At 58.2% G+C, this 26635-nt stretch overlaps 2 protein-coding genes across 4 annotated transcripts in view; both read right to left on the bottom strand.

Moving 5' to 3' along the window:
- Positions 1–1288: 1288 nt before the first annotated feature.
- Positions 1289–3507, bottom strand: LRG1 (leucine rich alpha-2-glycoprotein 1). Its single transcript, XM_055128191.1, has 2 exons — positions 3420–3507; positions 1289–2801 (listed from the first exon to the last, which is right to left on the bottom strand). The coding sequence occupies exons 1-2, from the start codon at positions 3449–3451 to the stop codon at positions 1802–1804; spliced, it is 1032 nt and encodes a 343-aa protein (XP_054984166.1). The 5' UTR covers positions 3452–3507; the 3' UTR covers positions 1289–1801.
- Positions 3508–4613: 1106 nt separating this feature from the next.
- The window catches only part of SEMA6B (semaphorin 6B), a 28683-nt gene continuing 6661 nt past the window's right edge, over positions 4614–26635 (bottom strand). For 2 of the 3 annotated variants that reach the window (XM_055126492.1, XM_055126493.1), the window contains exons 2-17: positions 19193–19342; positions 18972–19095; positions 17481–17541; positions 17269–17331; positions 16837–16938; positions 16216–16306; positions 15249–15368; positions 14655–14743; positions 13258–13475; positions 12574–12705; positions 10508–10657; positions 9417–9599; positions 9015–9164; positions 8070–8147; positions 7894–7952; positions 4614–6661 (exon numbers count right to left, since the gene is read on the bottom strand). In XM_055126492.1, coding sequence (XP_054982467.1) covers positions 5718–6661; positions 7894–7952; positions 8070–8147; positions 9015–9164; positions 9417–9599; positions 10508–10657; positions 12574–12705; positions 13258–13475; positions 14655–14743; positions 15249–15368; positions 16216–16306; positions 16837–16938; positions 17269–17331; positions 17481–17541; positions 18972–19095; positions 19193–19313 — 2685 coding nt within the window. In that variant the 5' untranslated portion in view covers positions 19314–19342 and the 3' untranslated portion in view covers positions 4614–5717. The remainder of the gene's footprint in view (positions 6662–7893; positions 7953–8069; positions 8148–9014; positions 9165–9416; positions 9600–10507; positions 10658–12573; positions 12706–13257; positions 13476–14654; positions 14744–15248; positions 15369–16215; positions 16307–16836; positions 16939–17268; positions 17332–17480; positions 17542–18971; positions 19096–19192; positions 19343–26635) is intronic. The other variant, XM_055126491.1, reaches the window with a different exon arrangement.

The following is a 26635-nucleotide window of genomic DNA, read 5'->3' on the forward strand; positions in this document are numbered from 1 at the left end:
GGGAGCAATGGGCCACTGTTGCCATAGTAACGTGAAGACGCGCTCGCTGTCCAAGAAATGAGCTGCAGCTTCTGTGCGCCAAGCTTGGCCACCTGTCACCCTCGCCTCTGTCACAGCCCCCACCGCCTGGTCGAACGACCTTGGGCAAGTCCTCAAGGCCTTTCTTTTTTTAACCGTTAGTTAGAACCTGGCGCCTGGAGGGCTGGAGAGAAAGCACAGGGGGAAGGCACTTCACTGTCTAGCCAGCCCGGGTTCAATCCCTGGCATCTCAGAGGGTCCCCGGAGCATCGCCAAGAGTGATCCCTGAGCAGAGAGCCAGGAGTGGACCCTAAGCACCGTCGGGTATGACCCTCCCCCCAAAAAAAGTCAGAACCAAACCAAACAAAAATGGAGTTTGGAACTTGGAGAGATAGTACAGGAGTTAACAGTCTTGCTTTGCACGCGGCCAGTTCTGTTTGAGTTAGATCCGCGGCACCACTTATGGTGCCCCGAGCACCAGTGGAGCCAGGAGTAAGCCCTGAACACCGCAAACTAAAAAAGAATAAATAGTAACAAATAAAATCTGGCAAGTAGAAGCTAAATGGCCTTATTCTCCTGGACACCCCTTTTACAATGAGTTGGTTGAGGTTCCAGCAGCTAAAAACACCTGCCCTAGCTCGCAGAGAGACTGCGGGAGCCAGTGAAACCGGCTCTGCCAAATCCCAAAGTCCAGACTTTCCTCATCAGGCCCATCAAGGGCGAGAAACTGAGGGTGAGGTGAAGCTATAAGCATCTCGGGGTCTCCCAAATCTGACTCCAGTGCCCCTGTATGGTGTTGCAAGGGGGGGCCAGGGGAGTGAGGGGGGCCCAGACTGGGTGTGGTGGAAACGTAGTCCTTTACAGGGGTCTGCTTAGCTGGGGGACGGCTGCCCCCTGGCTTAGTGGGGAGAGTAAAACAAATTGTTTGGAGACCTGAGGCAATCTGGTTTAATTTCAACCTTCCCCAGGGCACAAGTTCTGGCAGGAGTCCAGCCGTAAACTGACACGGGGCGATGGTCTGGGATTTATTTCCAGCTCAGCCCTGGAGAGGGGAGGGGAGGGCGGGTGAACAGCCACCAATGACGGCGCCCCAATTATCATCCCTGCGGGCATTCACGTCCTGCACCTCTGGGTCTAACAGAATTCCTCCTCCATCACCCTGGGGAGGAAGGGAGGGAAGTGCCGGGGGGGGGGGGGGGGCTGAGGAGGGGGAAGGGGAAGCATGGAACCCAATTCACTTGGTTCTGCTCAAGTTATTTATTAACTGTGGTGACCCTCAAGCCCCAAGGGATGTCTCGCAGAGAGGGGACTCCATCCCGGAACTTGCATTCAGAAAAAGCCCGTCGGGGGCTGGAACAATAGCACAGCGGGTAGGGCGTTTGCCTTGCACGCGGCCGACCTGGGTTCGATTCCCAGAATCCCATATGGGTCCCCTGAGCACCGCCCAGGGGTAATTCCTGAGTGCAGAGCCAGGAATAACCCCTGTGCATCCCCAGGTGTGACCCAAAAAGAAGAAACAAAACAAAACAGAAAAAGCCGGTCAGACTCAGGCAGGAGGACCTAGCAAAGCCCATCTGCTGTGTGTGTGTGTGTGTGTGTGTGTGTGTGTAATTATGGGGGGGTCCGATTGAGGGTTCCCCCACAGAGGGATCTGGAAACACAGGAAAAGGCTCATCTAGAAGAGTAGAAGAGGTTGGTCATGCAGAAAGGGTCCCCAGCCTTGGAAAGTGGGGACCGTGTCCACGTTTGCAAAGTGGGGTTCCGCAGCACCCCACCCCCGCCTTCAGAGAGCCTGGGCCACCGCCAGCAGTGACTGGCCCCGGAGGGCCACAGGCTCCGCACAGCGGGTGTCATCGCGAGAGAACATCTTCTCCTGATTGGCCAGCAGCCAGACAGAGAGGTCGCGCAGGGCCTGGTCACAGAACCAGGGGTTCCTGGAGAGGTCAAAGCCGTCCTCCATGTCCCGGCCGGGCTGCCCAAGGGAGGCCCAGAGACCCTCGGGCACGCGGCTCAGCGAGTTGTTGGACAGGTCCAGCATGTCCAGCCGCCGCAAGCTGCGGAAGGCACCGGCCGCCACCTCACTCAGCTCATTATCCCCCAGGAAGAGGAGGCGCAGGTCCGGCTGCGGGGTCAGCAGCTCCGCGCCCAGCGCCCGCAGACGGTTGCCCTCGAGATGCAAACGCTCCAGACGCTTGGGGCCCCGGAGGAGGTCCGTGGGCAGGGCGTCCAGCTGGTTAGCGCTCAGGTCCAGGACTCGCAGCCTGGTGAGGTTGGCCAGCAGCGCGGGGGGCAGCGCCCGGAGCTGGTTCCCAGACACGTCCAGATGCTCCAGGCCACCCAGGTCCTGCAGCCACGAGCCTTCCAGGGCCACCAGCCAGTTCTCCTTCAGCACCAGTGTGTGGAGGTTGGCGGAGTGCCGGAAGAGCCCGGCGGGCAGCCGGGCCAGAGCGTTGCGCGTGAGATCCAGCACCTGGAGCCGAGGCACCTGCAGCAGGAGCGTCGCTGAGAGGTTCTCCAGCCGGTTGCTGGAGAGATGCAGGTCCCGGAGGCCGGGGACACCCTGCAGGACGCCCGCGGGCAGCTGCGTGAGGTTGAAGAACTCCACCACCAGGTGGATGGTGTCGGCTGGCAGCGAACGGGGCACCTGGGCAGGGGGATGGCAGGTGACAGACGTGCCATTTTCCGAGGGGACTATGATGCAGGCGTCAGCGTGTGGGCTGGAAGCCGCGAGGAGCAGGAGCAGGAGCAGGGGTCTGGAGACAAGGGGCGCCAGGGCCCCCGGGCTGCGGGCAATCACACAAGATGTTCATTTGTATTGATTTGACTTTGCTCTTTGGGTCACACCCGGCGATGCTCAGGGGTTACTCCTGGCTCTGCACTCAGGAATGACTCCTGGCAGTGCTCGGGGGACCCTATGGGATGCTGGGAATGGAACCCAGGTCGGCGGCATGCAAGGCAAACCCCTACCCGCTGTGCTATCGCTCTAGCCCCGATTTTACTTTTAAGGTTTGGGGGCCATTCCCAGCTCAGAGCGAGGGGCTGTGAAAGCAGGAAGTTCCGGTTTGATCCCCTGCATCACTCGGTTCCCTAAGCACCCCTGGAAGCTTCTCTTGAGCACTGCAGGATGTTGCCCAAAAAAGAATTTTTTGAAAAAGAGAGTGACGGGAGGGGCCAGAGTCATAACACAGCGGGTAGGGCCTTTGCCTTGCACCGGCCCACCGGGGTTTGAACCCCAGCACCCTGTAGGGTCCCCTGAGCACCACCAAGAGTGATTCCTGAGTGCAGAGCCAGGAGTCACCCCTGAGCATCGCCGGGTGTGACCCAAAAAGCAAAAACAAAACAAAACAAAAAAACAGTTTTCAGAGCCTTCCTCCTGGACAGTGGAACCAGGTTAGACTTACCTGTGGGTTTGTTCTCGGCTCCCAGGGGACATGGTGACCTCTCACTCTTCCTCCTTGCTCGGTTCCGAGAGGTGGCCTTAAACCTGGGCAGGCAGGGGCGGGGGTGGGGGGGCCGGGGCATGGCACAGGGACATCCCCACCCATTTCCGTTCCTGACAGGAGCTGAGCTCCAGCCAGCCAGGGGAGAAGGAGGGGTGAAGATTGCAAAACGGTTTCCTGGCAGGGGAGGGCAGCTGGGGTGGGGCCCCACCCCCTCAGCTGGGCTGGGGGTCAGTCTTCCTCCCTGTGAGTTCCCGCTTTCGGGACAGCGGGGCGGGCGGGGGGGGGGGGCGGCTATGTCTTGGGAGCCAGTGTCCAGCTTTCCGCCCTCCCCCGGGACTGAAGCTGCCCCGGGGGGCGCTCTCTGAGCTGGAGATGTTGATTGAGAAGCTGAGCGATCAGAACGTTCAGTGCACAGGAAGAAGACGAAATAAAAAAAGAACTTGTCCGGAATTTCTGGCATATTGTTTTTTATTCATGAAAAGAATTTTAAAAAGGAGTTCAAAAGTGACGGATGGCCGAGCACCCAGATCTCTGAACGGTGGCCTGGAAGGATCAAACGCCAGGCTTTGCAATCTCTGAACCTTGTGTTTAAATTATTTTTATTAACGTTCTGGGGGCTTGGGGGACACACCCAGCAGTGCTCAAGGTTGACTCCTGATTCTGTGTTCAGGGATCACCCCTGGCGGGGCTCAGGGGACCCTAAGGGGTGCCAGGGATTAAACCTGGGCTGGCAGTGTGCAAGGAAAACGCCCTCCCCGCTGTGCTGTCACTCCAGCTCCTCTGTGATTATTTATTGGGGGTGTATAACTAACTCCCCCCCTAAATAAATATAAACTTCAGGAGATTCAAGGCATGTTTTTGTTGTCTTAGGATCACATCTGGTGACGCTCAGGGCCGAGGATCACTCCTGGCGGGCTCTGAGGACCCTGTGGTGTGCCGGGGATCAAACCCACATTGGCCCAATGCAAGGCGGCCAGCGCCCGACCCACTGCACTGTCTCTGGCCCCTTGAGTCCTAAATCACTTCTCTGTAATGCATCTCCCCGAGGACAGGGAAGGGGCGAGGTGCAGGGGCTGCACGTGTGAGGGTAACCCCATAATGCCCAGCCCCATGCTCCCCCCAACCCCCACAGAGCAGAAACGGGGTCTGGGGGCCGGTGGTTGTAAACAGTTTTATTGATGGGGAGGGGGCTGAGGGAGGTAAAATCCAGAGAGGGTCCAGGACCCTGCTGGCCACTGGCATGCATGGTCAGCCGCGGTCAAGAGGTCACAAGGGGACAGGTGGCGGGGACCCTCTGACCCCCCTAGGGCCTTATTTACAGGGGGGCTCCCCCAGCTTTGCCCGAACCCCCCAAGTCGGAGCCCTTCTGGCAGCTGTTGCCAATAGGGCGTCTGGGCAGACCCTGGGGTGTGGGGGGGCCCTGAAACCCCCTCCCGCCTCCCCTTAAAAGTCTGAACCGGCACCTTGGAGGCCCCAGGGCCGTCTGGAAGCGCCGCTGCTGCGTTGGCTCAGCCAACGGCCAGACTGCTGGGGGTTGGGGGGCGCCCCCCTGCTCGCACACAGACACGCACGCGCCGCACGGCAGCCCACAGACACACACAGGTGTTTTCCCGGCTCCTTGCACACAAACACAGCATGCACACACGCGCACGCACACGCACACGCATGCATACGCACGCACGCACACGCACACGCACGCACGCGCGCCGGCCGCCGGGGGCGCGGACGGAGGGCTCGGTGTGGCGGGGAGGGGGCTGTCTGCAGTTCTGAGCCCCTTGCCCCTTCCACAGACACCACCCCACCCCACCTCCGCCTTGCGCCCCCCTCCCCCCGGCCCTTCACCCCGAAAACGGAGTTGTGCAATTGTTAGAAGAAGAAAAAAACAAACCAAAAAAAAAAAAAACTGCCAAAGAAATGCAAGTTGGAAAACCGAAAATCCCCCGCGCGCACGCAGAAGTTCCACTTCAAACCCACAGCACATTCCTCCCGCCCCACCCTGGGGTGCCCCCCACCCTCTCCCCAAACCGCCTCAGCGTCCTGCGGCCCGGGCGGAAAGGGGTGGGGGGTGACGGTGGTGCTTTCACGGAGGTCGAAGAACTTGTGCTTCCGCTTTGACGCGGGTGGGCACGAGGGGCTTCCGAGCACCCCTGGGTGCGCGCCCCGCTGCTTTTCGCTCCTGGAAAACCGTGGCTGGCACCGCCGAGGCGTCGTGGGGAGCGGGAAGGCTGCCCCCCGCCGCTCCCCCGCGTCCCTGGCCTAGGGCACGGGGGGTGCAGTCCTGTCCGTGCCCCCGTAAGAGAGCAGGTGAGCCAAGTCCGTGCTGGGCCGGGGGTGGCGCCCGCGGGGCCGCTCCCCGGGGCCGCTGTTGAACGTGTGCGTGCGTCGCAGCGCGGCTGCGGGGGGCGCGTGGGGACCGGGTCTCCGGAGGCTGCCGGTGGGCGGGGGACTCCAGGCTCGGCTCAGGCTGTCGCTGGCGGGGGTGGCTGAGGTTGGGTCCGAGGGGCCGGTGGGCGCCGACACCACCCGCCGGCGGTCCGGGCTGGCGTGCGGGGTGAGCGGGAAGTCGCCGGCGGCCCCGTGGGACGCGCGGCCGGGCCGGGGCGCGTAGAGGCGCCCGTCGAGGTTCGGCTCCAGGCCCGGCGCGGGGGCTCCCGGCTGCTCGGGGCCGCGGGCCGGGGCGAGCAGCAGGAGGGACGAGGAGGCGGAGGCGGACAGCAGCGCGTGGCCGTGCTCCCAGGCGCGGGGGCCCAGGGCGTGGTGGGGGTGCGGGGTGGGCAGGCGCTTCTGGGGCAGCGGCGTCTGCTCGGGCGTGGGCAGCAGCCCCGAGTCCAGGTCGTGGGGGGCGCCCTGCAGCAGCGTGGCCGCGGTCCAGCCGTTCTGCATCAGCGGGGCCAGCAGCGCCTCCGGGGGTCCCCCGGGGCCGCCCCCCGCGCTCACGCCGCCCCGGACCCCCGGGCCGGCCCCGCGCCGCTCGCCCAGCCGGCTGACGCTCAGCACCGCCTCGCCCGCGCCGTGCGCCAGGATCGCCTCCTTGTCCTTGCGCCGCGCTGCCTCGCGCCGCTCGCGCAGCCCCACGTACCAGCCCACGGTGAAGCCCGAGACCACGGCGCCCACCACGAACGCGGCCACCGACGACGTCACCAGGAGGTTCACGGACACCAGCCCCGCGCGCTCCTCCGACAGGCTGGCGCGGAGCAGTCCTGGAGGGCGGGGATAACAGGTGAGCGCCAGAGGCCTCCCCACACCCGCCCCCGGTCCCCACATCTGCCAAGCCAGTGTGGGGTTGACCTGCAGTTTTGGTGGTTGTTTTTTTTTGTTTTTTTTTTTTTTTGCTTTTTGTGTCACATCCGACAATGCACAGGGGCTACTCCTGGCGGTGCTCGGGGGACCGTATGGGATGCTGGGAATTGAACCGGGGTCCGCCGGGGGCAAGGCAAACGCCCTACCACTGTGTTATCACTCCAGCCCCGACCTGCAGTATTTTTATTTTTATTTTTTCGCTTCCCCTGGCTGTGCTCAGGACTGAGTCCTGGCTCTGTGCTCAAGGATGACTCGTGGCAGTATGGGATGACGCGGATTGAACCCTTGCTGTGTGCAAGGCAGGCGCCCTCCCCGCTGTGCTCTTTCTCCCACCCACCAGCAAATGCTTTCCTTTAATTTTGGCCACACCTGGCGGTGCTCAGGGCTGACAACTGGCTTTGCACTCAGGGATCACTCCTGGCGGACTCAGCGGATCACATAGGGTGCTGGGAATGGACTCGGGTCACCCAGTACAAGGCCAGCACCCTAACCGCCGTACTATAACCACTGTCTATCATGCCAGCACTCAGCACAAATTCTGATTTTTCTTTCTTTCTCTGCTTTTTCCCTTTTTTCTCCTTTCTTTTTTAAAAATTTTTGTTTTGGGGGGCACCCCCGTTGGTGCTCCTGGCTCTGCACTTAGGAATCACTCCTGGGGGTGCTCGGGGGTATATAATGAGGCAGGGATTAAACCCCAGATCAACCACGTGCAAAGCAAGCGCCTTAACCGCTGTATTAGCGCACCAGCCCCCACTGCACATTCAGTCTCATGTCCCTCGACGCTATCTGTCCTCACCAAATCTTTTTTTCTTTCTCCCTTCCTTCCTTTCTTTTTTTTTTGGGGGGGTGGGGTGGGGTGGAGGGGTGTTGGCCTTCACTCCCAGGTGCTCAGGGTGTTGTGCTCAGGAGCGCCCCCTAGAGGTGCACAGAGGGACTGTATGCGGAGCCGGGCCCCATCCCCCTAAGGCTAGTGTCCTTTGCAGGGCTTGTCTGACTGAGGGTCTCTGTGTCCGTGTGTCCTCTCTCGGCCTCTCTCTGTCCCTGGGGCTCTTTTGTCTCCTTCCCAACCCATAGGTGGGTGTGTCTGCTCCTCCCCTGCCCTGACTCTAGAACTCTCCCCCACCCCCTTTACCTGTGCAGTCCCCCAAGCCTGATGTGGTGGCCCCGGACACGTCCTGCTCAAACGGGACCCTAAGGACAGGGAGAAGAGAAGTTGAGGCCCTCCGAGCAAGGGTGGGGCCTCAGTCACAGCGGGGCGGGGGGGTGACCCCGGTGTGCCCCCCCCAACCCCACTTCTCTTTCCTGTACCTGGTGCCAGGGCTGAGGAAGATGCAGGAGCCATCTGGGGCCCAGCCGCAGTAGGGGTCCTGGCTGCCAATACAGTTCCTAGAGCAGACGGGAGACCCCCAAGACCACTGAGTCCTCCCCCCACCGATGACCGTACGCCCTGAGCGGCGGGGACGGGAATGCTCATGACTGCTCTCTGCAGGGGGGACAGTCCCTCCCCATGGTCCAGTGGAGAAAACCGAGGCCAGGAGATTCCTTGGACACGACAGGTGGAGGTTTTCTTTATTGCCATGACCGGAAGAGGGTCATGGACAGGAGGTTCTTGTGTCTGGGGATCACCCCGAACCCTAAAGTTGGCCGGCAGTTTATCTGTGGCTGATCTGCACCGCCTCCCTGCCATTTATTTATTTTTTTTCTCAGCAAGGCCCTGGGGTAACTCCTGGTTCTGAGCTCGGAATCTGTCATGAACCAAACCGGGGTGAGCTTCATGCAAGGCAGGAGCCCTCCCCGCTGTCCTATCGCTCCGGTCCCTCCCCTCCCCCATTTCCCCCTGCAGTGCCAAGAATCGAACCCAGAGCCTCACACAGGCAAAGCAAGTGCTCTTCTGAGGATCCCACTTCCAGCCTCCCCAGCTCCTGTTCTTATTGCCCTTAGAAATGTTCTCAAGTTGGGACTGGAGAGACAGCAAAGCCAAGTTCTCCGCACGCCCTCCAGTCCGACATTACCTGCCCTGACTCCTTTCTCCCTCCTTTATCCCAGTTTAGCTCTGTCCCTTGGGGCCTCCCCGCTATTTTTCCTCTATGCCAGGCCCCATCCTACCACAGGACCTTTGCACAGGCTCTGTTCAGTGAGTCCAACTCATTGTTCAATAAAATTGGGATGAGGTAGGGTCCTGGCATTGTGCTCTCCTCCCCTCACGTGGCCCCCTGACACACACAACCGACGTTTGGGAGCGGGGGCACTTACTTCATGCATCCCGAATATTGCTGGCAGCGAGCCACCGGGACCCGGACCACACAACGGGGGAAGGCCGCCAGCAGACCGCCCGAGGCCGTGTCCAGCTCCAGGCTTAGGAGGCGCTGTCCAGTCTCCCCGCGGGCTCCAGACCTTCCACACCTGCAAAAAGAAAATCTCAGGAGGTGTGGCCACCTATAGGGTGTGATCTCAGGGGTGTAGCCAACTCAAGGGCAGGGCGTGACCACATGGGGGCGGTGCTTGCTTTTAGGGGTATGGTCACATTTGGGGCGTGGTCTCTTCCAGGGGCGTGGCTACATGAACGGAGCAGGGTCTCATTTGGGGCGTGGCCAGACATGGGGCACGGTCTCTTTCGGGGGCGTGGCAAACCACATCCACCCCTCCCCTCCTCACCTGTCTGGCCTGTAGGTGTCAAATTCTTCCAGGAAGACACTGGGCCCGGTGATGCCCAAGGTGCTGGCATTGGGCCAGATGAGGAACTTGAGGACCGTGCCAGCCTCGGAGCCCAGGAAGACCACAGTCTGGTTGCCCCACGGGCCGGCGCCCACGTCCACGGCCACCCGCGTCAGCTGGTGCCTGGGTCCCGGGCAGTGGAGGGGAAGGTCAGGCTGGTCGCATACAGCCCAAAGTTACCTGGGCACAGGCTGACAGCGCCCATGCCCGGTAGGGTGAGCACAGACACCCCAAACTGCTCTCCCAGTGGGGCCTGCCTGTATCTCTGATTTGTTTTCGCTGGAAACTGGCTCTGTTGTTACTTTATAGTTATTTTGTTTTGATCCACATTGGGCAGTGCTCAGGGCGGACTCCTGGGTCTGTGCTCAAGGATCACTCGCTCTGGGGACCCTATAGAGTGCCGGAGATTGAACCCAGGTTGCCTTCACACAAGCAAGAAAGCAAGCACTTTCCCTGCTGTGCTATCTCTCTACCCCTATCATATCACTGCATCACTGTCATCTCATTGCTCATCAGTTTGCTCGAGCGGGCACCAGTAATGTCTCCATTGTGAGACTTGTTACTGTTTTTGGCATATCGAATATGCCACGGTAGCTTGCCAGGCTCTGCTATGTGGGCAGGGCACTCTCGGTAGCTTGATGGGCTCTCCGAGAAGGGCGGAGGAATCAAACTCGGGTCCGCCGCGTGCAAGGCGAATGCCCTACCTGCTGCTCTATCGCTCCAGCCCCCTCTATTGTATACTTTTGTATATTTTTATTTCAGCAGCTGTCAGCAGCCATCAGGGTTATATCCAAGGGTGCTCGGGGCTGTGCAGTCACATGTGCAAGGCATAGGCTGTATGCAATAAGCTCCTTCCACCCAGGCTGAGCTGCTTTTCATGTCTGGTTCTAGCAGAACCCTCCTCCCCCAACTCCTCCTCCTCCTCCTCCTCCTCCTCCTCCTCCTCCTCCTCCTCCTCCTCCTCCTTCTCCTCCCCCTCCAGCATCCAGCCCAGCCTCATGTCCCCACCCCAGCCTTGCCCGGAGACTGACCGCAAGAGTGTCCGCACGATCCAGGGTCCCTGACCCAGCGAGGGAACCGCCTCGTCCATCAGGGGGTGGGTCTTAACAAAGTTGAGGATTTCGTCCGGGAGGGCGCTTGAGGTGTTGTATTGCATGCCAGGAGCCACACAGCAGCCAGGCCTAGGGGAGGGGTGAAGGGATGGTCAGGGCCCACCTGGGGGCGCCCAGGAATTGGACCCGGGGCAGCAGCGTGCAAGGCTAGCCCCTTATCCGCTGTCTTATCTCTCTAGCCACTAAGGGGCCTGGATTGGCCAGGAGACCGGAGGTTCCTGCCTACAGGGCCTCAGTTTACCCTGTCCTTGTGATGGGCATGGACGAATTTGGCCAAATAACTACCTGGGAAATTGCAGCACTGGGACAAGAAAAAAAAAGGAAAGAGAAAATTAAAGGGGTCTAAGGGGGGGAAAAGCAGACTACCACAGGTTTGTTTTTTGGGAGGGTGGGTTTTGGACCACCCTGTGCGGTGCTCAAGGGTTACTCCTGGCTCTGCACTCAGGAATTACTCCTGGAGGTGCTCGAGGGACCCTATGGGATGCTGGGGATCGAACCCGGGTCAGCCGTGTGCAAAGCAAGTGCCCTCCCTTCTGTCCTATTGCTGTGTACCCAGACAAACACAGTTTGCAGATGTCAGAGAAAACCCTAAAGACATCACCAAAAATAAATGAATAAATAAATAAATAAATAAAACCCTACTGCTAGAAACAATCACTCAATGCAGCAAAATGAAAAGTTGCAGTCACCCGCCCCCCAAAAAAAATTTTTTTAAAAGTCAACTCTGGGGCTGGAGCAATAGCACAGCGGGTAGGGCGTTTGCCTTGCACGCGGCCGACCCGGGTTCGATTCCCAGCATCCCATATGGTCCCCTGAGCACCGCCAGGGGTAATTCCTGAGTGCAGAGCCAGGAGCAACCCCTGTGCATCGCCGGGTGTGACCCAAAAAGCAAAAAAAAAAAAAAAAAAAGTCAACTCTATTTGCCTATATGATAAAACCAACTTGAAGAGAAAAGGGGGAAAAAAACAATCTTTTTTTTTTTTTTCATTTTTGTTTGGGATCACACCCAGCTGTGTCAGGGCTGACTCCTGATTCTGTGCTCAGGGACCACTCCTGGAGGGGCTTGGAACCCTGGGGCACGGCCCTCTGAAGCTATAGTAATCCAAACTGTGGGAGCTGGAACGATAATGCAGTGGGGAGGGTGTTTGCCTTGCACATGGCCAACCCAGGCTCGATCCCCAGCATCCTGTAGCGTCCCCTGCGCCCAGCAGGAATGATCACTGAACGCAGAGCCAGGCTTAAGTCCTGGTAACTGCTGGGCGTGGCCGGGGGGGTGTTGTTGGGAAACAGCAACTCAGGACTAAAAACAGTCTAAGGCCAATGGTAAAGAATGGGAGGTCTGACATTATTCATCACAGGGAGAGAGGGTTAATGATGACAAAGATCTGGGTCCAGGAAATGGAGCAAGGGGGAGGGTGTGTGTGTGAAGAGATAATACAGTGGGTAGGGCTTGATCAAACACAGGTTTGATCCCTGACATCCCATATGGTCCCCCAAGCACCACTAGGAGGCATTCCTGAGTGCAGAGCCACGAGTAACCCCTGAGCATTGCTGGGTGTGGCCCAAAAATCATTAAAAAAAAAAAGGAAGAAATGGAGCAAGGGAAACCTCTTCAGCAAACACTGTGGGGAAACTGGTCAGCCCTGTGCAAAAAAAAAAAAAAATCAACCTACACTTTTGTCCCTGACACAATTGGTCACTCAATCTGCATGTACGATAGTACAGTGCGGGGGGGTGCTTGTCTTGCACGTGGCCACCCCAGGTGCGATCCCCGGACTCCCCTAGGGTCCACCGAGGCCTGCTAGGAGTGATTCCTGAGCTCGGAGCCAGGAATCCGCCCTGAGCACCTCGGGGTGTGGTGCAAAAACCACCACCACCACCACCACCAAAAAACAATAAACAAATGTCCTGAGGAAGCCTAGGCCACTACATCCTGGACAGGGGTCCCCACCCAGACACCCCCCTTGGGACAAGGCGGTTCTCACCGGGGCCGGGGCACCTGATCTTCTGGGACCGGCGTCCAGATGGATTCCGGAGATTTCTGCTCCCGGAAGCGACCTTCGAACACCGCCGCCACCTGGGTCATGTCAAAGGCGCAGACGGCGGAGCCCGGGATGCTGGGGAGACGGGGTGGGAGGGGAACAGGATGGGGGGACACTAGCTCAGGCAAGGATGCAAAGGGGGACCCTGGTCCTCCCAGGCTGTCAGAGGTTTGGACTACTGGTTCTGAACTTTCCCCAGCACCCGCCAGCCCTTCCCTCTACCGGCTTTCCCAAGCTACCAGTCGGATCTGGTCCCCCTCCTGCCTCATTCTCCCATATTCAGTATTTATCCCAGGATAAAATCCAGACCTTTCCTCATGACCATGATCTTGACCTCAGAATCCCAGCGACTTCCCCTCTGGTCCTTGACTCTTACGCTAAAATATTCTCTTGCAGCCTTTGGGCCTTTGCACATGCTGTTGCTACTGTCACCTACAACCTTCTTTGCTGTTCTCTCACCTCCTCCAAGTTTAATGCCAATGTCCCCTCTTCCAGGAAGCCTTCCCTGACTTCCTCTAATGCAAAGGCCATGACTTTCCAGTTCTGACCCACCAGCCTTCGAAGGTGAATGTTTGGCTCCCGTCCATCCCATGTCCCTCACCTGCATGCCTCTGGAGCCCCACTGACCTGTTACTGGGAGTGGAGAAGACTGCCAGGACCACGGGCCGGCCCCCCAAGCTGACCACACCTGTGACAGCCTGTAGCACGTTGAAGTAGAAGTGGGAGTCCCCGGGCACCGAGCAGTTAAGCCGAGCCTTCAGAAACGACGTCCACTGCTTCTCCAGCACGCGGGGGGAGCCCCCCGCATCGTTCTTGCACACCCGGGCCACGCGGGACACCACTACCTGGGCGCATCAGGAGGTGCACAGGGAGGAAGGACAGGGGGTGGGGCGGTAAGGCGCTGGCCTGGCACGCACCCCATCTGGCATCCCGTAGGGTCCCCATGCACCACCAGGAGTGATCCCTGAGCACAGAGCTAGGAGTCAGCACTGAGCATTTTAGAGTGCCCCCCTAAAAATAACAGGTGAGTGAGTATGTGGAGAGGGGGTGGTCTCAGGACGGGAAGCCAGGGGTGTCTCTGACTCCCAGGCCTATCTTGGGGCTCTGAGTCTCCCTCTTTTTTTTTTTTTTTGCTTTTTGGGTCACACCCGGCGATGTACAGGTGTTCCTCCTGACTCTGCACTCAGGAATCACCCCTGGCAGTGCTTAGGGGACCATATGGGATGCTGGAAATCCAACCCGTGTCGGCTGCGTGCAAGGAAAATGCCCTACCCGCTGTGCTATCGCTCCAGCCCTCTGTGTCTCCCTCTTGCCCCCTAAGTATCTCCTGTCCATGGCCGCCTGGGACTGGTCAGGGTGTTGAGGCTCACGGCCAGCAGCGGGGGGCCAGGCTGCCACACCCCGGGAGCCTGGCGTCCTAGGACAGCAGGGAGAGCATTTGCTGCACATGCGGCCCACCCAGCTTCGATCCGAGGCATTTCATAGGGTCCCCCAATCCCACCAGGAGTGATCCCTGAGCACAGAGCCAGGAGTCAGCCCTAAGCATCGCCAGGTACCCCCCCCCCCCCGCAAAGCACCAAATAGGTGCTGGAGCAATAGCACAGCAGGTAGGGCGTTTGCTTTGCACACAGCCGACCCGGGTTCGATTCCCAGCATCCCATAGGGTCCCCTGAGCACCGCGAGGAGTCATTCCTGAGTGCAGAGCCAGGAGTAACCCCTGAGCATCGCCGGGTGTGACCCAAAAAGAAAAGAAAAAGCAGCAAATAAATAAAGGGGCCAGAGCCATAGCCCAGCAGGGGGGGTGTTTGCCCGGGTTCCATCCCTGACAACCCACACGGTTCCCTGAGCCCCACCAGGAGTGACCCTGGCAGGACCAGGAGTCAGCCCTGAGCATTGCCAGGTGTGGTGCCACCCCGCCAAAAATAATGTCAGTCCCAGGCCTGAGACCCCCAGGTCCACCTCTGAGCCCATGTGGCATTATCAGAGCCTCTTGGCCCTCACCTGTCCTGGGCTTCCGGCCTTACCTTCTCCAGATAGTTGAACTCCATGGCAATCTCCCGGAAGAAGAAGTAAATATGGTTGCCCCACTCCACCGCGTGGACAAAGTAGGGCTCTGTGAGGCAGGAGAGATCAGAACCCAGACCCCGATGTGAGACAAGGAGTTTTTCAGAGCTTAGGAGATACTAGTCTAGAAGTGGGCAGAGGGCTTTTATGGTGAAAGAGGGGCACTTACAGATCACCCACCCCAAGTCGGGACTCAGAGTTTGTTTTCCTTGAGTCTGTGGCTGGTGGGATGTGTCAGAAGCTACTGTGTCTACACAGAGACCACACACTATGTCTACACCTCCACACCCAGCATTGGCTACTATTTTCGTCCCGTTCCTCCCTGAGGAACTTCGCTTGTGCTCGGCTTTGCTTGCAGTTCCCTTGCAGGCCATTTCTAGCAAGTTCTACTTTGTATCCTACTTGAGTCTTCCCTCTAGCTTTATCCCCCCACTCAAATAAGAGTGAGTTTAAAAGATAAGATGGGTCGCTTCTTCCTGGCTCCCTGGGACTCTTATTCTAGTAGGGGGATCTGGTGACTATGAGCGAACAGTAGCCCCCGATGCTCACCACACCTTTGAACCACTTGGAGTCGTGTTTGACAGTGCGGAGGGTGGGCCGGTCCCCAAGGCTGCGGTAGATGACAGCGTCAATGGCCAAGAAGTCTGTCACGGTGGCCGTGAAAAGCATGCCATCTGGTGGAGGAAGAGGCAGACAAGAGATTAGATGCAGCAGTCAACTGCAGACGAGGTCAAAGCTTCAGGGTCGGGGCTGGAACGAGAGCACAGTGAGGAGGGCGTTTGCCTTGGACGCGGCTGACCCGGGTTCAATTCCCAGCATCCCATATGGTCCCCTGAGCACTGCTAGGAGTAATTTCTGAGTGTAGAGCCAGGAGTAGCCCCTGTGCATCGCCGGGTGTGACCCAAAAAGAAAAAAAAAACAAAACTTCAGGGTCAGAGAGACAGTAAGATCAGGATGCTTGGTAGGAAGGGGGCTTGGGCAGGACCCCTGGAACTGTAAGCTCACCTGAGCACTGCAGGGAACAACCCCCAAGCACTGAACTTTGAGTAGCCTCCTAAGCACCCCCAAGTGTGGCCTCCAGGTAAAACCAAATTAAAAAAAAAAAACACTGGGGGCTCAAGTGAGTATAGGACGATGAAGAGGGCTTTTGCCTGGCATGAGGCCGACCCAGGTTCAATCCCTAGCATCCAACAGGGTTCCCCTGAAACCTACTGGGAGTGATTCCTGAGCACAGAGCCAGGAGTCAGCCCTGAGCATCACCAGGTGTGGCCACACACCACACACACACACACACACACACACACACACACACACACACACACACACTCCTTCAAATTTCGAGCCAGCCTAAGTGAATCCGCTGTCTCTTGCCACCTTTCCTGGACATCTGGCCCTCCTGCAGCTGGGCAGACGCTCTCCCAACTGCCCCCCACAGGGCCTCAAGTTTAAGGGTGGGCATGGCCACTCCTGCCGAGGGCTGGACTTCTCCCAGTGCTGGTCGTAGCCAAGGGCGGCACTTACCAGAGAAGAGGCCGACGTTGGCGTGTTTGGGGTCATACGGGCAGCGGGCCATGCCGCTGATGTTGTCCCCGACGGGCTGCAGCGTGTCGATCTGCATGAGAATAGAGTCCTGGTCAGACCTGGCTGTTCCAAACACACTCACACACCCCTACCGTCCTCCCCAAAGGATCCTAGCTCCATCCAAGTCATTCATAAAAACGGACCGTGGTTGATGGAGTTCAGGTTTCCCTGCATAGGGGGTAAAAAGAGCAAAACCAGTGGGGCGGGTGCTTGCTTTGCATGCAGCCAAGTTGGCATCGATCCTCAGCACCCCATAAGGAGGGATCCCTGAGTGCAGAGTCAAGAGGAAACCCTGAGCACTACCATATGTGGCCCAAAAGTAAAGAAAAGAAGAGAAAATAAGAGAAAAGAGAAGAAAAGAGAAGAAAAGAAGAGAAAAGAAAAGAAAAGAAAAGAAAAGAAAAGAAAAGAAAAGAAAAGAAAAGAAAAGAAAAGAAGAAAGGAAAGAAAAGAAAAGAAAAAAGAAAAGAAAAGCCAGGAAGGCTGCCTGTAGGAGGAGAAAGAAATGCAGCTGAGGGTTGGCTCTGGAGCCACCAGTTCTGGCGTAGTACGGAGACTCACGCTGTAGTTGGCACACACGGGGTTGAAGGCGTTGGACCCGCACACAAAGAGCGTGGATTCGTCTCGTAGAAGCAGCACCTTGACGAAGTTGCGGCACTCACCCTGCACATGGGAAGGGAAGCCTGGGTGGGCGTGGCCATGGCGGGGGCGTGGGCGTGGCCAGGTCTAGCAGGGCGGGATCAGAGAGGCGGGCGTGGCCAGGGGGAAAAGGGTCAACCCAGGAAACTTCTTTACATCGGGGGGGCCCCCCCAGGGGCAGGGCAATGTCTGAAGAGAGGAGCTCAGGCGTGAAGCCATGACCAGACCAAGTTCAGGTCTGGGATAAAGAAGAATGTTTCAGGGCCGTGGCCATGCTTGGTGGGCGTGGTCGAGTGGGGGCGTGGCCACGGTGGTGGGGCGAGGTCATCCCGGAGGCGTGTCCGTGCTACTGACCTCCTGTTTGCCTTTCATCCGACACACGTTGATGTCACTGGGGTTGGAGCGCCACGTCAGCTTCTGTGGGCAGAATAAACTAGTGAGGGGGGTAGAGCCCAGGGGCACAGCAGAATCCACCTTGGACCCCAAAGCCCAGAGTCGGATCCCTGAGCGGGAGCCCCAAGCACAGGCTCTCTGTCTCCTCCTGCCCGCGCCCCGGCAACGCTCACCCGCTGGTATCGCAGCTCCGAGGACGTGGGGGGCTCCAGTTCTACGCGGTACAGGTTGTCCCTGGGGGAGGCATGTTGTCAGGGCCACCCCCTCGCACCTCACCTCCGACAGGGAGGCTCACAGTGCTCGGTGCAAGGGTGTGCCCACGCCATGTCTGCATGCCCCAGTGCACCTCCTCCCGCCCGAAAATGACGCACAGGTTCTAGCGCACCCGGATCCTTGCCCACGCCCCCACGGTGCAGGCGTCTACACCCCAGGCGTCTATACCACAGTGGTGAACTGCCCAATGTATTTGTGCACATCCCTTGACCCTCCTTCTCCTTCCTTGCGGCCCCCCAGTTTCTACCCCTCCCCAACAAAGGGCAGAATAACGTCTGGCTGAAGGGCCAGTGGGGACCCCAGAGTGATAGTACAGTGGGTAGGGCGACCCGGGTTCGATCCCTGGCTGCCCATAGGGTCCCCAAGCACCGCCAGGAGTGATTACTGAGTGCAATGCCAAGAGGAACCCCTGAGCACCTGGGTGTGGCCCCAAAAGCCAACAGCAACAAAAAAGGCATTGAGGAGAACCCCAGAGACACCTCCAGTGTCACCCTCATTCCTGTCTCCAGCGAGGGTGGTGCCTGAGTCCCAGACTTCGGGTCCCGCTGTCCTTGTGTGGAGGCACATGGAGGTCTCTCGCAATGAGGTCGGCCTGCAGCCAATTTGCACCCCAAGACTGTTCCACTGCCCCATCCCACCCCCGTTTCAGCTAAGCCACTAAATCTGGTTAGGAATGCAGGTGGCTATTTGAGAATCACCTTCTACGTGCATATATCAACTATGACTGCGGGGCTCTACCTTTAATGTTTAATGGAGACACGGCCCTCTATTATGTGGACAGCCATCGTCCAAGTCTTGCGTGTCCCCTCCCACCTGGACCAGTGGACACACCTCCCCTGACTCCATCTCTGGACTCCACAGTGTCTCCGCAGCGACCACCAGAGGGCGCAGGCGAGCACCACACTCAGGCTTCTGGGGGCACTGCACCCGGGACCTTCCCTTAGGTGGCAAAGTCCCAGGCACAACACCATGTACCCCATTTCCTCCCTGCGCTCCCCCTCCTCCCTCGGTTCCAGCCTCACTGTTCCTCCTCCTAAGCGCCTTCCTGCCCCAGGACCTTTGTACAAGCTGTGGCCACTGCCTGCATTTCTCCTTTGCTTTCAGCTTCCACTGGCTTCTTTTTTATTTGGGTCTCGACATTATCGAGCAGCCTAGAGAGGCCACTTCGGCACCCCCGGGAGGGACACAATGAAATGGACCCCAAAATGATTCCCAGCCCTCAACGGGCTCTGGGTCCAAATCAGCCCGTAGGAGCCCCAGGGACACACAATGGGTCACACGGCAGCCAAACCACAGGCTCCTTCATGCGTCACCAAGCCCCCCCACAAAAAAGTAAGCTACTTCCTGCCGCCCTTGCCGTTCCCCGACACCTTGCCCACGGTCCCCCATACCTGTCCCCTATGAATAAAGTCCTGTTAACCCGCAGCACTCGTTGGATGTTGAGGTCGTCGAGGCCTTCTGCGGAGGTCAGGCGTCCTGGCCCGCTGCCCACGAACACGGGATAGTGGTTCAGGTCTGGGGAACGGGGTGCGCAGGGGTAATGATCCAGGGCTGGCGAGAGCCTGACCTGGTGACCCCCATTAAACCCGCTTTCCCCGAACTCCCCACTCACAGTCCCGGGGGGCCACGCTGAGCGGCGGTGACTCCTCGGGGAAGAGGCCGTGGGTGCCCCCCAGTAGCAGCAGCAGGATCTGTAGGGCCGGGCGGAGAGGGGGCGCTCTTGGGGTCCGCATGGCGAGGTCGGGGCCACCGGAGGTGAGACCTGCGGGCGAGGGTGGGGGCGGGGCGGTGAGCCGGGCGGGCTGCAGTCCCGCCGGTCGCCAGTAGAGGATGCGCGCGAGCCGCGGCGATGCCCTAGCCAGGCAAATGCATAACGGATCGTGGCAATAAAGCAATCTACAGCGTCGCTTCTCAAAAAATAATCAGGCCAACTCTTTCTCGTTCCACTGAAACCCCAGGCAGCGGTTTCTGCTAGAAATGAATAAGAACGGGAAGCATCAGAGAGACATCACCTTCAGCCATCGGCGTACACATACCGACCCCAAAATACATTGAATATACATTCGCCGTAGGCACACGTGCACACACACATGCATACACACATACACGGAAAAGGAAAGGCGCAAATAAGATTCAAAGACTCTTGAAATGTTATGAACCGCCACCTGGGAATCTCAATATTTTAGCTTCATTTATTTTAGATTTTAGGGCCACACCCAGCAGTGCTCAGGGGTCACTCCTGGCTCTGTACTCAGAAATTACTCTCGGCGGGGCTTGGGGGGACCCTATGAGGTGCCGGGGAATCGAACCCGGGTTGACCACGTGTGCAAAGTAAGCGCCCTCTCGGCTGTACTTGAACTCCAGTCGTACGAATTGCAATATTTTAGAATCATAGGATATGGTGGGGGGACTCTGAGATTCGGATAAGATGGCTCTTGTATCCCAGTGTCCCCTCTTTCCCTGTTCAGTCCCGTGATAGAACCTCAAAACCCCTCCAGGGGTCGCCCCTCCGGTTGCCCTTCTAGGTAATGAAAAGACCCTTGGCAGCAGGGAGGACGTTTGCCTTGCACGCGCAACAGACCCAGTGTTTGATCCCGCCATCCCCGAGGGTCCCCCGAGCCCCGCCACCAGTGATGTCCGAGTGTAGAGCCCGGAATAAGCCCTGAGCATCGCAGGGTGTAGAAAAAAAAAAAAGAAAAGGAAAGAAATTCCTTCCAGCGTGTGTGGGGGTATCTCCTGATGAGGAAGAGGTTGAAGGGTGCGTGTGACACTCACCCTGGGAAGCCCTCCACGCCCGGCCAGATGGCAACCAGTCCATGTCCCCAGAAGCTCCAAATCAGAACCCCAGCAGCCTTGTCGGTTCTGGCTAAGTCCTGTGCCTCAGTTTCCCCATTTGAGTCGCAGGGACATCTCGGAGCCCTGACCTACCCCGGGGGGTTCCGCACCCCTGGAAGTGGAGGTGAGGCGGGAACTTTGCCTCAAGGGCCAAAAAAACAGGAAGACCTTGCGTGGAGCGGAGGGGCTTCCGCTCCCTGGCCCCGGGCTTCCAGGATTTGTGACTCAGAGCATGGCCCGGATCCCACGTGTTGGCGGGGGTTGGGGGGGCACCTCAGCCCGTTTCCTTGAGGATTTCCTTCCCCAGCTCCTCCCCTGCTTTGCACCTCCAGGAGTTCCTGGGGACCCCTGGTGCAGCCCCAGACCTCCCCACCCCTCTCGCCTGTCATTTAAGACCTCAAATTTAAGACCTCAGGGGCTGGAGCCATAGCACAGCGGGGAGGGCGTTTGCCTTGAACGCGGCCAACCCGAGTTCGATTCCCAGCATCCCATAGGGTCCCCCTAGCACCGCCAGGGGTGATTCCTGAGTGCAGAGCCAGGAGTAACCCCTGAGCATTGCCGGGTGTGACCCAAAAGACAAAAAAAAAAAAAAAGAATTAAGACCTCAAAGCCGGGGATGAAAATTAGTCCAGGACTCACACAATTATCTTGCGTGTAGTTGAGCTGGCTTCAAATCCCAGCCCTTGTCCCCGTCAGGAGTGATCGCTGAGAACTGCTAAGTGCAGCCCCAAAACAAAATAAAGAGGAAGAGAGAGAGAGAGAGAAAAAGAGAGAAGGAGGGAGAGAGAGAGAAGAAGGAGGAGGAGGAGGAGGAGAAAGAGGAGAAGGAGGAGGAGGAGGAGGGGGCAGAGGAGGAGGAGGGGGGAGGAGGAGGAGGAGGAGGAGGAGGACTGGAGAGAGAATACAGGAATAAAGGAGCCGCAGGTTCCTTTCTTTGCAACTTATGGGCCACTGAGTACCACCAGGGGGCGCCCCTGAGAACTGAGCCTGGAAAAGCCCCTGAGCCTCACTGGGTGCAGCCCAACCTCCACACCCCACCAAAGAACAAGGTAAGAAATTAAAATTAGGAGACCAGAGCAGTAGTACAGCAGGAAGGGCATTTGCCTTGCACGCGGCAGACCCAGGTTTGATCCCCAGAGTCCCATAGGGTCCCCTGAGCACCACCAGGGCTGATTCCTGAGTGCAGTCAGGAGTCAGCCCTGAGCATCACCAGGTATTACTCCCCCCACCAAAAAAAAAGAAGAAGGAGGAGGAGGAGAAGGAGGAGAAGGAAGAAGGAGGAGGAGGAAGAGGGAGGAGGAGGAGGAGGAGGAGAAGGAGAAAGAAAGAAAGAAAGAAAGAAAGAGAGAAAGAAAGAAAGAAAGAAAGAAAGAAAGAAAGAAAGAAAGAAGGAAAGAAAGAAAGAAAGAAAGAAAGAAAGAAAGAAAGAAAGAAAGAAAGAAAGAAAGAAAGAAAGAAAGAAAGAAAGAAAGAAAGAAAGAAAGAAAGAAAGAATAGGGGGAAACTGAGGCAGATATGAACTCCCTAGGATCCTGGACTCCATGCCCTCTGGAAACTGCCCTGGAACCCCATCACCTATGTTGCCTTAGAAATAAACTTCGCCCTAAGTGTGAATTTCCTTCTGGAACATTCTACCAAGTGGCTCTTCCTGGATGGAGAAGTCTTGGTTACTTCCACACCCCCTGCCCCCCCCAGACCCTCAGCTGACACTTTAGAAACAGTGACTAAGTTCCAAAACAACAACCAATAAATCAACCCAGATCCCAAGGTCTTCGGGAGGGGTCAGGGGCTGAGAGGGTCTGACGGGCACACGTGGGGCCTCGAGTTCCATCCGCATAGCTGCCCACATGCTCAAACACAGTCCAGGCAGGGGTACTGTCAGGGACCCGAGGGACACCGAGGAAAGTCCCCTGGGGGACCACCATGGGGCACCCTTGAGAACTGAGCCTGAAATAGCTCCTGCACACCTCTGGGTGTAGCCCAACTTCCACTGAGGTCCCTGAATACAGTGACTCTGAGCTTAACCCTCTGGGGTTAAAACCCACCCTACCTGGGGGCTGGAGCATTAGCACAGCGGGGAGGGCATTTGCCTTGCACGCGGCCAACCCGGGTTCGATTCCCAGCATCACATAGTGTCCCCTGAGCACCGCCAGGAGTAATTCCTGGGTGCATGAGCCAGGACTAACCCCTGAGCATCGCCGGGTGTGACCCAAAAGAGGTAAAAACAAAAACACCCTACCTGAGGCCAAAGCAAGAGAGGACAGTGTGGGGAGGGTGTCTGCCCTGCACGGGGCAGACACGGTTCAATCCCCGGCATCCCACAGGGTCCCCTGAGCACCACCAGGAATGATCCCTGAGCACAGAGCCAGGAGTCAGCCCTGAGCATCGTCCCCCAAACAAAAAGAAACTAGAGCAGGGACTGATCAACCAATATTCATAATCTGAGCTAGATTTGTTGGGTTTTAGTTATTTATTTATGGGTGGGCACATCCGGCGGTGCTCAGGGGTTACTCCTGGCTCCATGCTCGGACCCTATGGGATGCCAGGGATCAAACCCGGATCAGCCATGGGCAAGGCCAGCGCCCTCCCCGCTGTCCCATCACTCCAGCCCCACCTGAGCTGGGTTTTTCTGGCTGACCTTGAGCGTCTCTGGGCCTGGGGGGTGACGAGGGGGAGCCCCCATCTGCTGTGGGCAGAGATGGGGGGCTGCCGCCCTCTCGCATCTCCAGTTCCAGAGAAGGCACGCCTGTCAGCCGGGCCGCCCCTGGATTCCGGCTCGGGGGCCCCTGGCGTGGTCCCAGGGGGGATCGGGTAACCCGGCCCGCCAGCCGGGCCCCTGACTGGCCCGCCCAGGTCCAGTTACCGGCTCTGCTTACAGCTGCCCCCTTCCAGCTGCCTCGTCGCCCCCATCACGCCGGGACTGTCTAGGAACTGGGATGCGCGGCCAGAGGGTGTCCCTGGGGAGCGGGGGAGGCACGGAGGCGAAGGGGGCCCCGACTCTCCCCCATTGGCTCCCCGCCCGTTAACTCATCCCTGTTAGCGTCTGCCAGTACAAGCTCCTAATGTTTCCCCCTTCTCCGGGGCTCTTGGCTCGTCGAGCCTCAGCTTCCACATCCAGGGGTGATAACCCATAACCTACAACCTCTGGGGTTATCCGGACAGGTACAGGAGCAATGGTGACGTGGAAGTGCTGTGCACCCTTATGTTCCTGCCTTGCCCTCTCTGGGCTTGATCCCCAAACAGCACAGCAAACCCTGTAAGACAATGAGTTCACTAGGGACAGGCACAGCTGAGGCGCTCAGCAAACTTCAGAAGGATAAATGACCCCCCCCCCCCCGACCCACCCTGGAAAGATCTGGAAAGGTTCAGGAAAGATCTGGAAGGATGTCTGTTTCAGGCTTCCTGAGCACCAACTGGCCTGGGGATTCAGCCCTGATTTTTTTTTTTTTTTTTTTTGCTTTTTTGGGTCACACCCGGCGTTGCTCAGGGGTTACTCCTGGCTCTGCACTCAGGAATTACTCCAGGCGGTGCTCGGGGGACCCGATGGGATGCTGGGGATCGAACCTGGGTTAGCCGTGTGCAAGTCAAATGCCCTCCCCGCTGTGCTCTCACTCCAGCCCCCCAGTCCTGATATTTTTGGGGGCTTGGGTTGCTTTGGGGGGACCACAGGCAGTAGTACTCAGGGTTGACTCCTGGCTCTGTGCTCAGGAATCTCTCCTGGACAGGCTGGGGGTTGAACCTAGGCTTGGCTGCATGCCAGGCGCCGCGCCTCACCCCTGCACCCACTCAGCTCCGTGTTTGGGGCTTTGTGGAGCCCGCGGTACCTGGGCTGGACCCCGGGGCTCCCGCACGCGCCCTCCTGGGCTCCCGTGCCGGGGAGCCTCATCTCTGGCTCAGGGGCGGAAGCTGAATGCCCGGTGCAGAGGGGAGGCTTGGCTTCCTTTCCTGCCTGTGTCCACCCGACCTCAGCCGAGACCAGCACTGCTGCTCCATTCTGCAGAGAATCTCGAAGAAAAGAAAGTCACTGGATCAAGGTTACCGAGGTCATGCGGGGCCTGCCTGTGACGGGGTGGGGGGGCACCCACAATCTCCCGCCGGTGGTGACAGCTCTGCCCAGACTCAAGAAGTAGAAATTGGGCAAGGGGGCGGCTCTTCATGGGAAAGCGGGACGGTGGAAGCAGGACCTCGAGTGGGGGACACGGGGCTCCCAGCCCAGATGGGGCTGAAAGGGGGGGCCGTCGGGTAATTAATTTTAATCACTGTTTGGGAATTGGGCCACCAGGAGGGAAATGAGAGGCGTAACTGGTAATTAGGAGGGGGGAGGGGGCCAGCTTTCTGGGTGATGATGCAAGCTTTCACGGAAATTAAAGTGTCATTTATACCCAGTGGCAATTAGGGGCCCCCTGAGGGTTAGCCCCCTGAAGGAGGGGGGTCTCTACAGGAACCTGGACTGAGGCGGAGAGGGGGGAGGGGACTCCCGGGGAGAGGAGGGGGCCGACAGACACCCCGGGAAAGAGGGCCCTGGGTAAGTCTGCAGTGAGGCACACCTAGCTCTGCGCCCCACGCGGCGGGCACAAGGTGTCAGAGCTGATCTAGGGGCGGTTATTTGGGGAGGGGGACAAGGTTTGAGCAGATGAAATAAAGGTGCACCTGGGAGCTTCAGTGATGCATGCACACAGCTTCGGATGCTTTGGGTTGGATACCCCACACTGCACAGGGACCCCAGAGCCCTTCCAGGAGTGAGCCCTGAGCACCACCACACGGGGGGGGGGGAGAGTCATCCCCCCACAAAAATGTTTGATTCTATGGGGACGGAAAGAACGCAGCGGGGAGGATCCTTGCCTTGCATGCAGCTGACTGGGCTCAGTCCCCGGCATCCCACAGGGTTCCCTGAGCACCGCCAGGAGTAATTCCTGAGTGCAGAGCCAGGAGGGATTCCTGAGCACCACCTGAGTGTGACCCCAAACCAAAAACCAAATTAAAAAAAATAGTCTTACTCGGCCGGAGAGATAGTACAACAGGGAGGGCGTTTGCCTTGCACATGGCCAACGTGGGTTCAATCCCCAGCGTCCCAGAGGGTCCCCCGAGCAGTGCCAGGAGATATTCCTGAGTGCAGAGCCAGGAGTCAGCCCTGAGCATCGCTGAGTGTGGCCCAAAAAGAAAACAAAAACGGGCTGGAGCAATAGCACAGCGGGTAAGGCGTTTGCCTTGCACGCGGCCGACCCGGGTTCGATTCCCAGCATCCCATCTAGTCCCCTGAGCACCGCCAGGGGTAATTCCTGAGTGCAGAGCCAGGAGTAACTCCTGTGCATTGCCGGGTGTGATCCAAAAAAAAAGCAAAAAAAGAAAACAAAAACAGTTTTACTCCAGGGAGCATATTTTAGGGTGATCCCTACCCTTGTCCTCTGTCTTAGTTTTAGGGGATCACAGGAGGAACCCCGCCTCCACTCCCTGGAGCTTGGGGGAGCCCCCACCCCACTCAGCCTCTGATGAGATCAGAAAAGGGAGTGGGGGAGTCAGTAGGGGGGAACAGGTTGGGTATTGTCTTCCCGCCAAGATGGTGCCGCAGGGGTTAGTGCGGTGAGGCAGGGCTGAGGAATGGCGGGGCTGCCCGCGCCGCGCTCTGGGGTTTGGGTGGACACAGAGAGCAAGGGGCAGGGGCTTCTCGGTTTATGGGGTGACCTTCAGGAATGTGCATCCCTACCCTCAATCTATGCCTCATTTGTCCCCCTGAGTAGGGGGGCGGTGGATGGGGAAGGGGACTCACCCCTTCCCAGAAGGGGAAGAGAACAAACACGGAATGAAACTTTCATGGAGTTTCAAATGCAGTGATTTAAAAGAGCAGGATTTGTTCTCACCCTTTTGTAGGGGAAGAAATTTGAGGCTCAGAGAAGGCAAGCAAGCTGTCTGAGGCTGCACAGCAAAGGGATGGACGAGCTGGGATGGGAACCCAGATCATGAATCTTTTTTTTTTTTTAATTTTCTTTCTTTATTTTTTTATTTTTTTTTGCTTTTTGGGTCACACCCGGCGATGCACAGGGGTTACTCCTGGCTCTGCACTCAGGAATTACCCCCGGCGGTGCTCAGGGGACCATATGGGATGCTGGGAATCGAACCCGGGTCGGCTGCATGCAAGGCAAACGCCCTACCCGCTATGCTATCACTCCAGCCCCTCATGAATCTTTTTATCACATTCTTCCCCCTCCCCCCAACTTGGCTT

This window comes from Sorex araneus, chromosome 2 (genome assembly GCF_027595985.1).
Source record: "Sorex araneus isolate mSorAra2 chromosome 2, mSorAra2.pri, whole genome shotgun sequence".
Classification (NCBI taxonomy): Eukaryota; Metazoa; Chordata; class Mammalia; order Eulipotyphla; family Soricidae; genus Sorex; species Sorex araneus.

Bases quoted from the DNA above. Each gene is read 5' to 3' on its own strand.
- LRG1 (XM_055128191.1), bottom strand. From the start codon at position 3,451: ATGTCCCCTGGGAGCCGAGAACAAACCCACAG. The intron at 2,802-3,419 runs GTAAGTCTAACC...GATTGCCCGCAG, and splicing joins AGCCGAGAACAAACCCACAG to CCCGGGGGCCCTGGCGCCCC.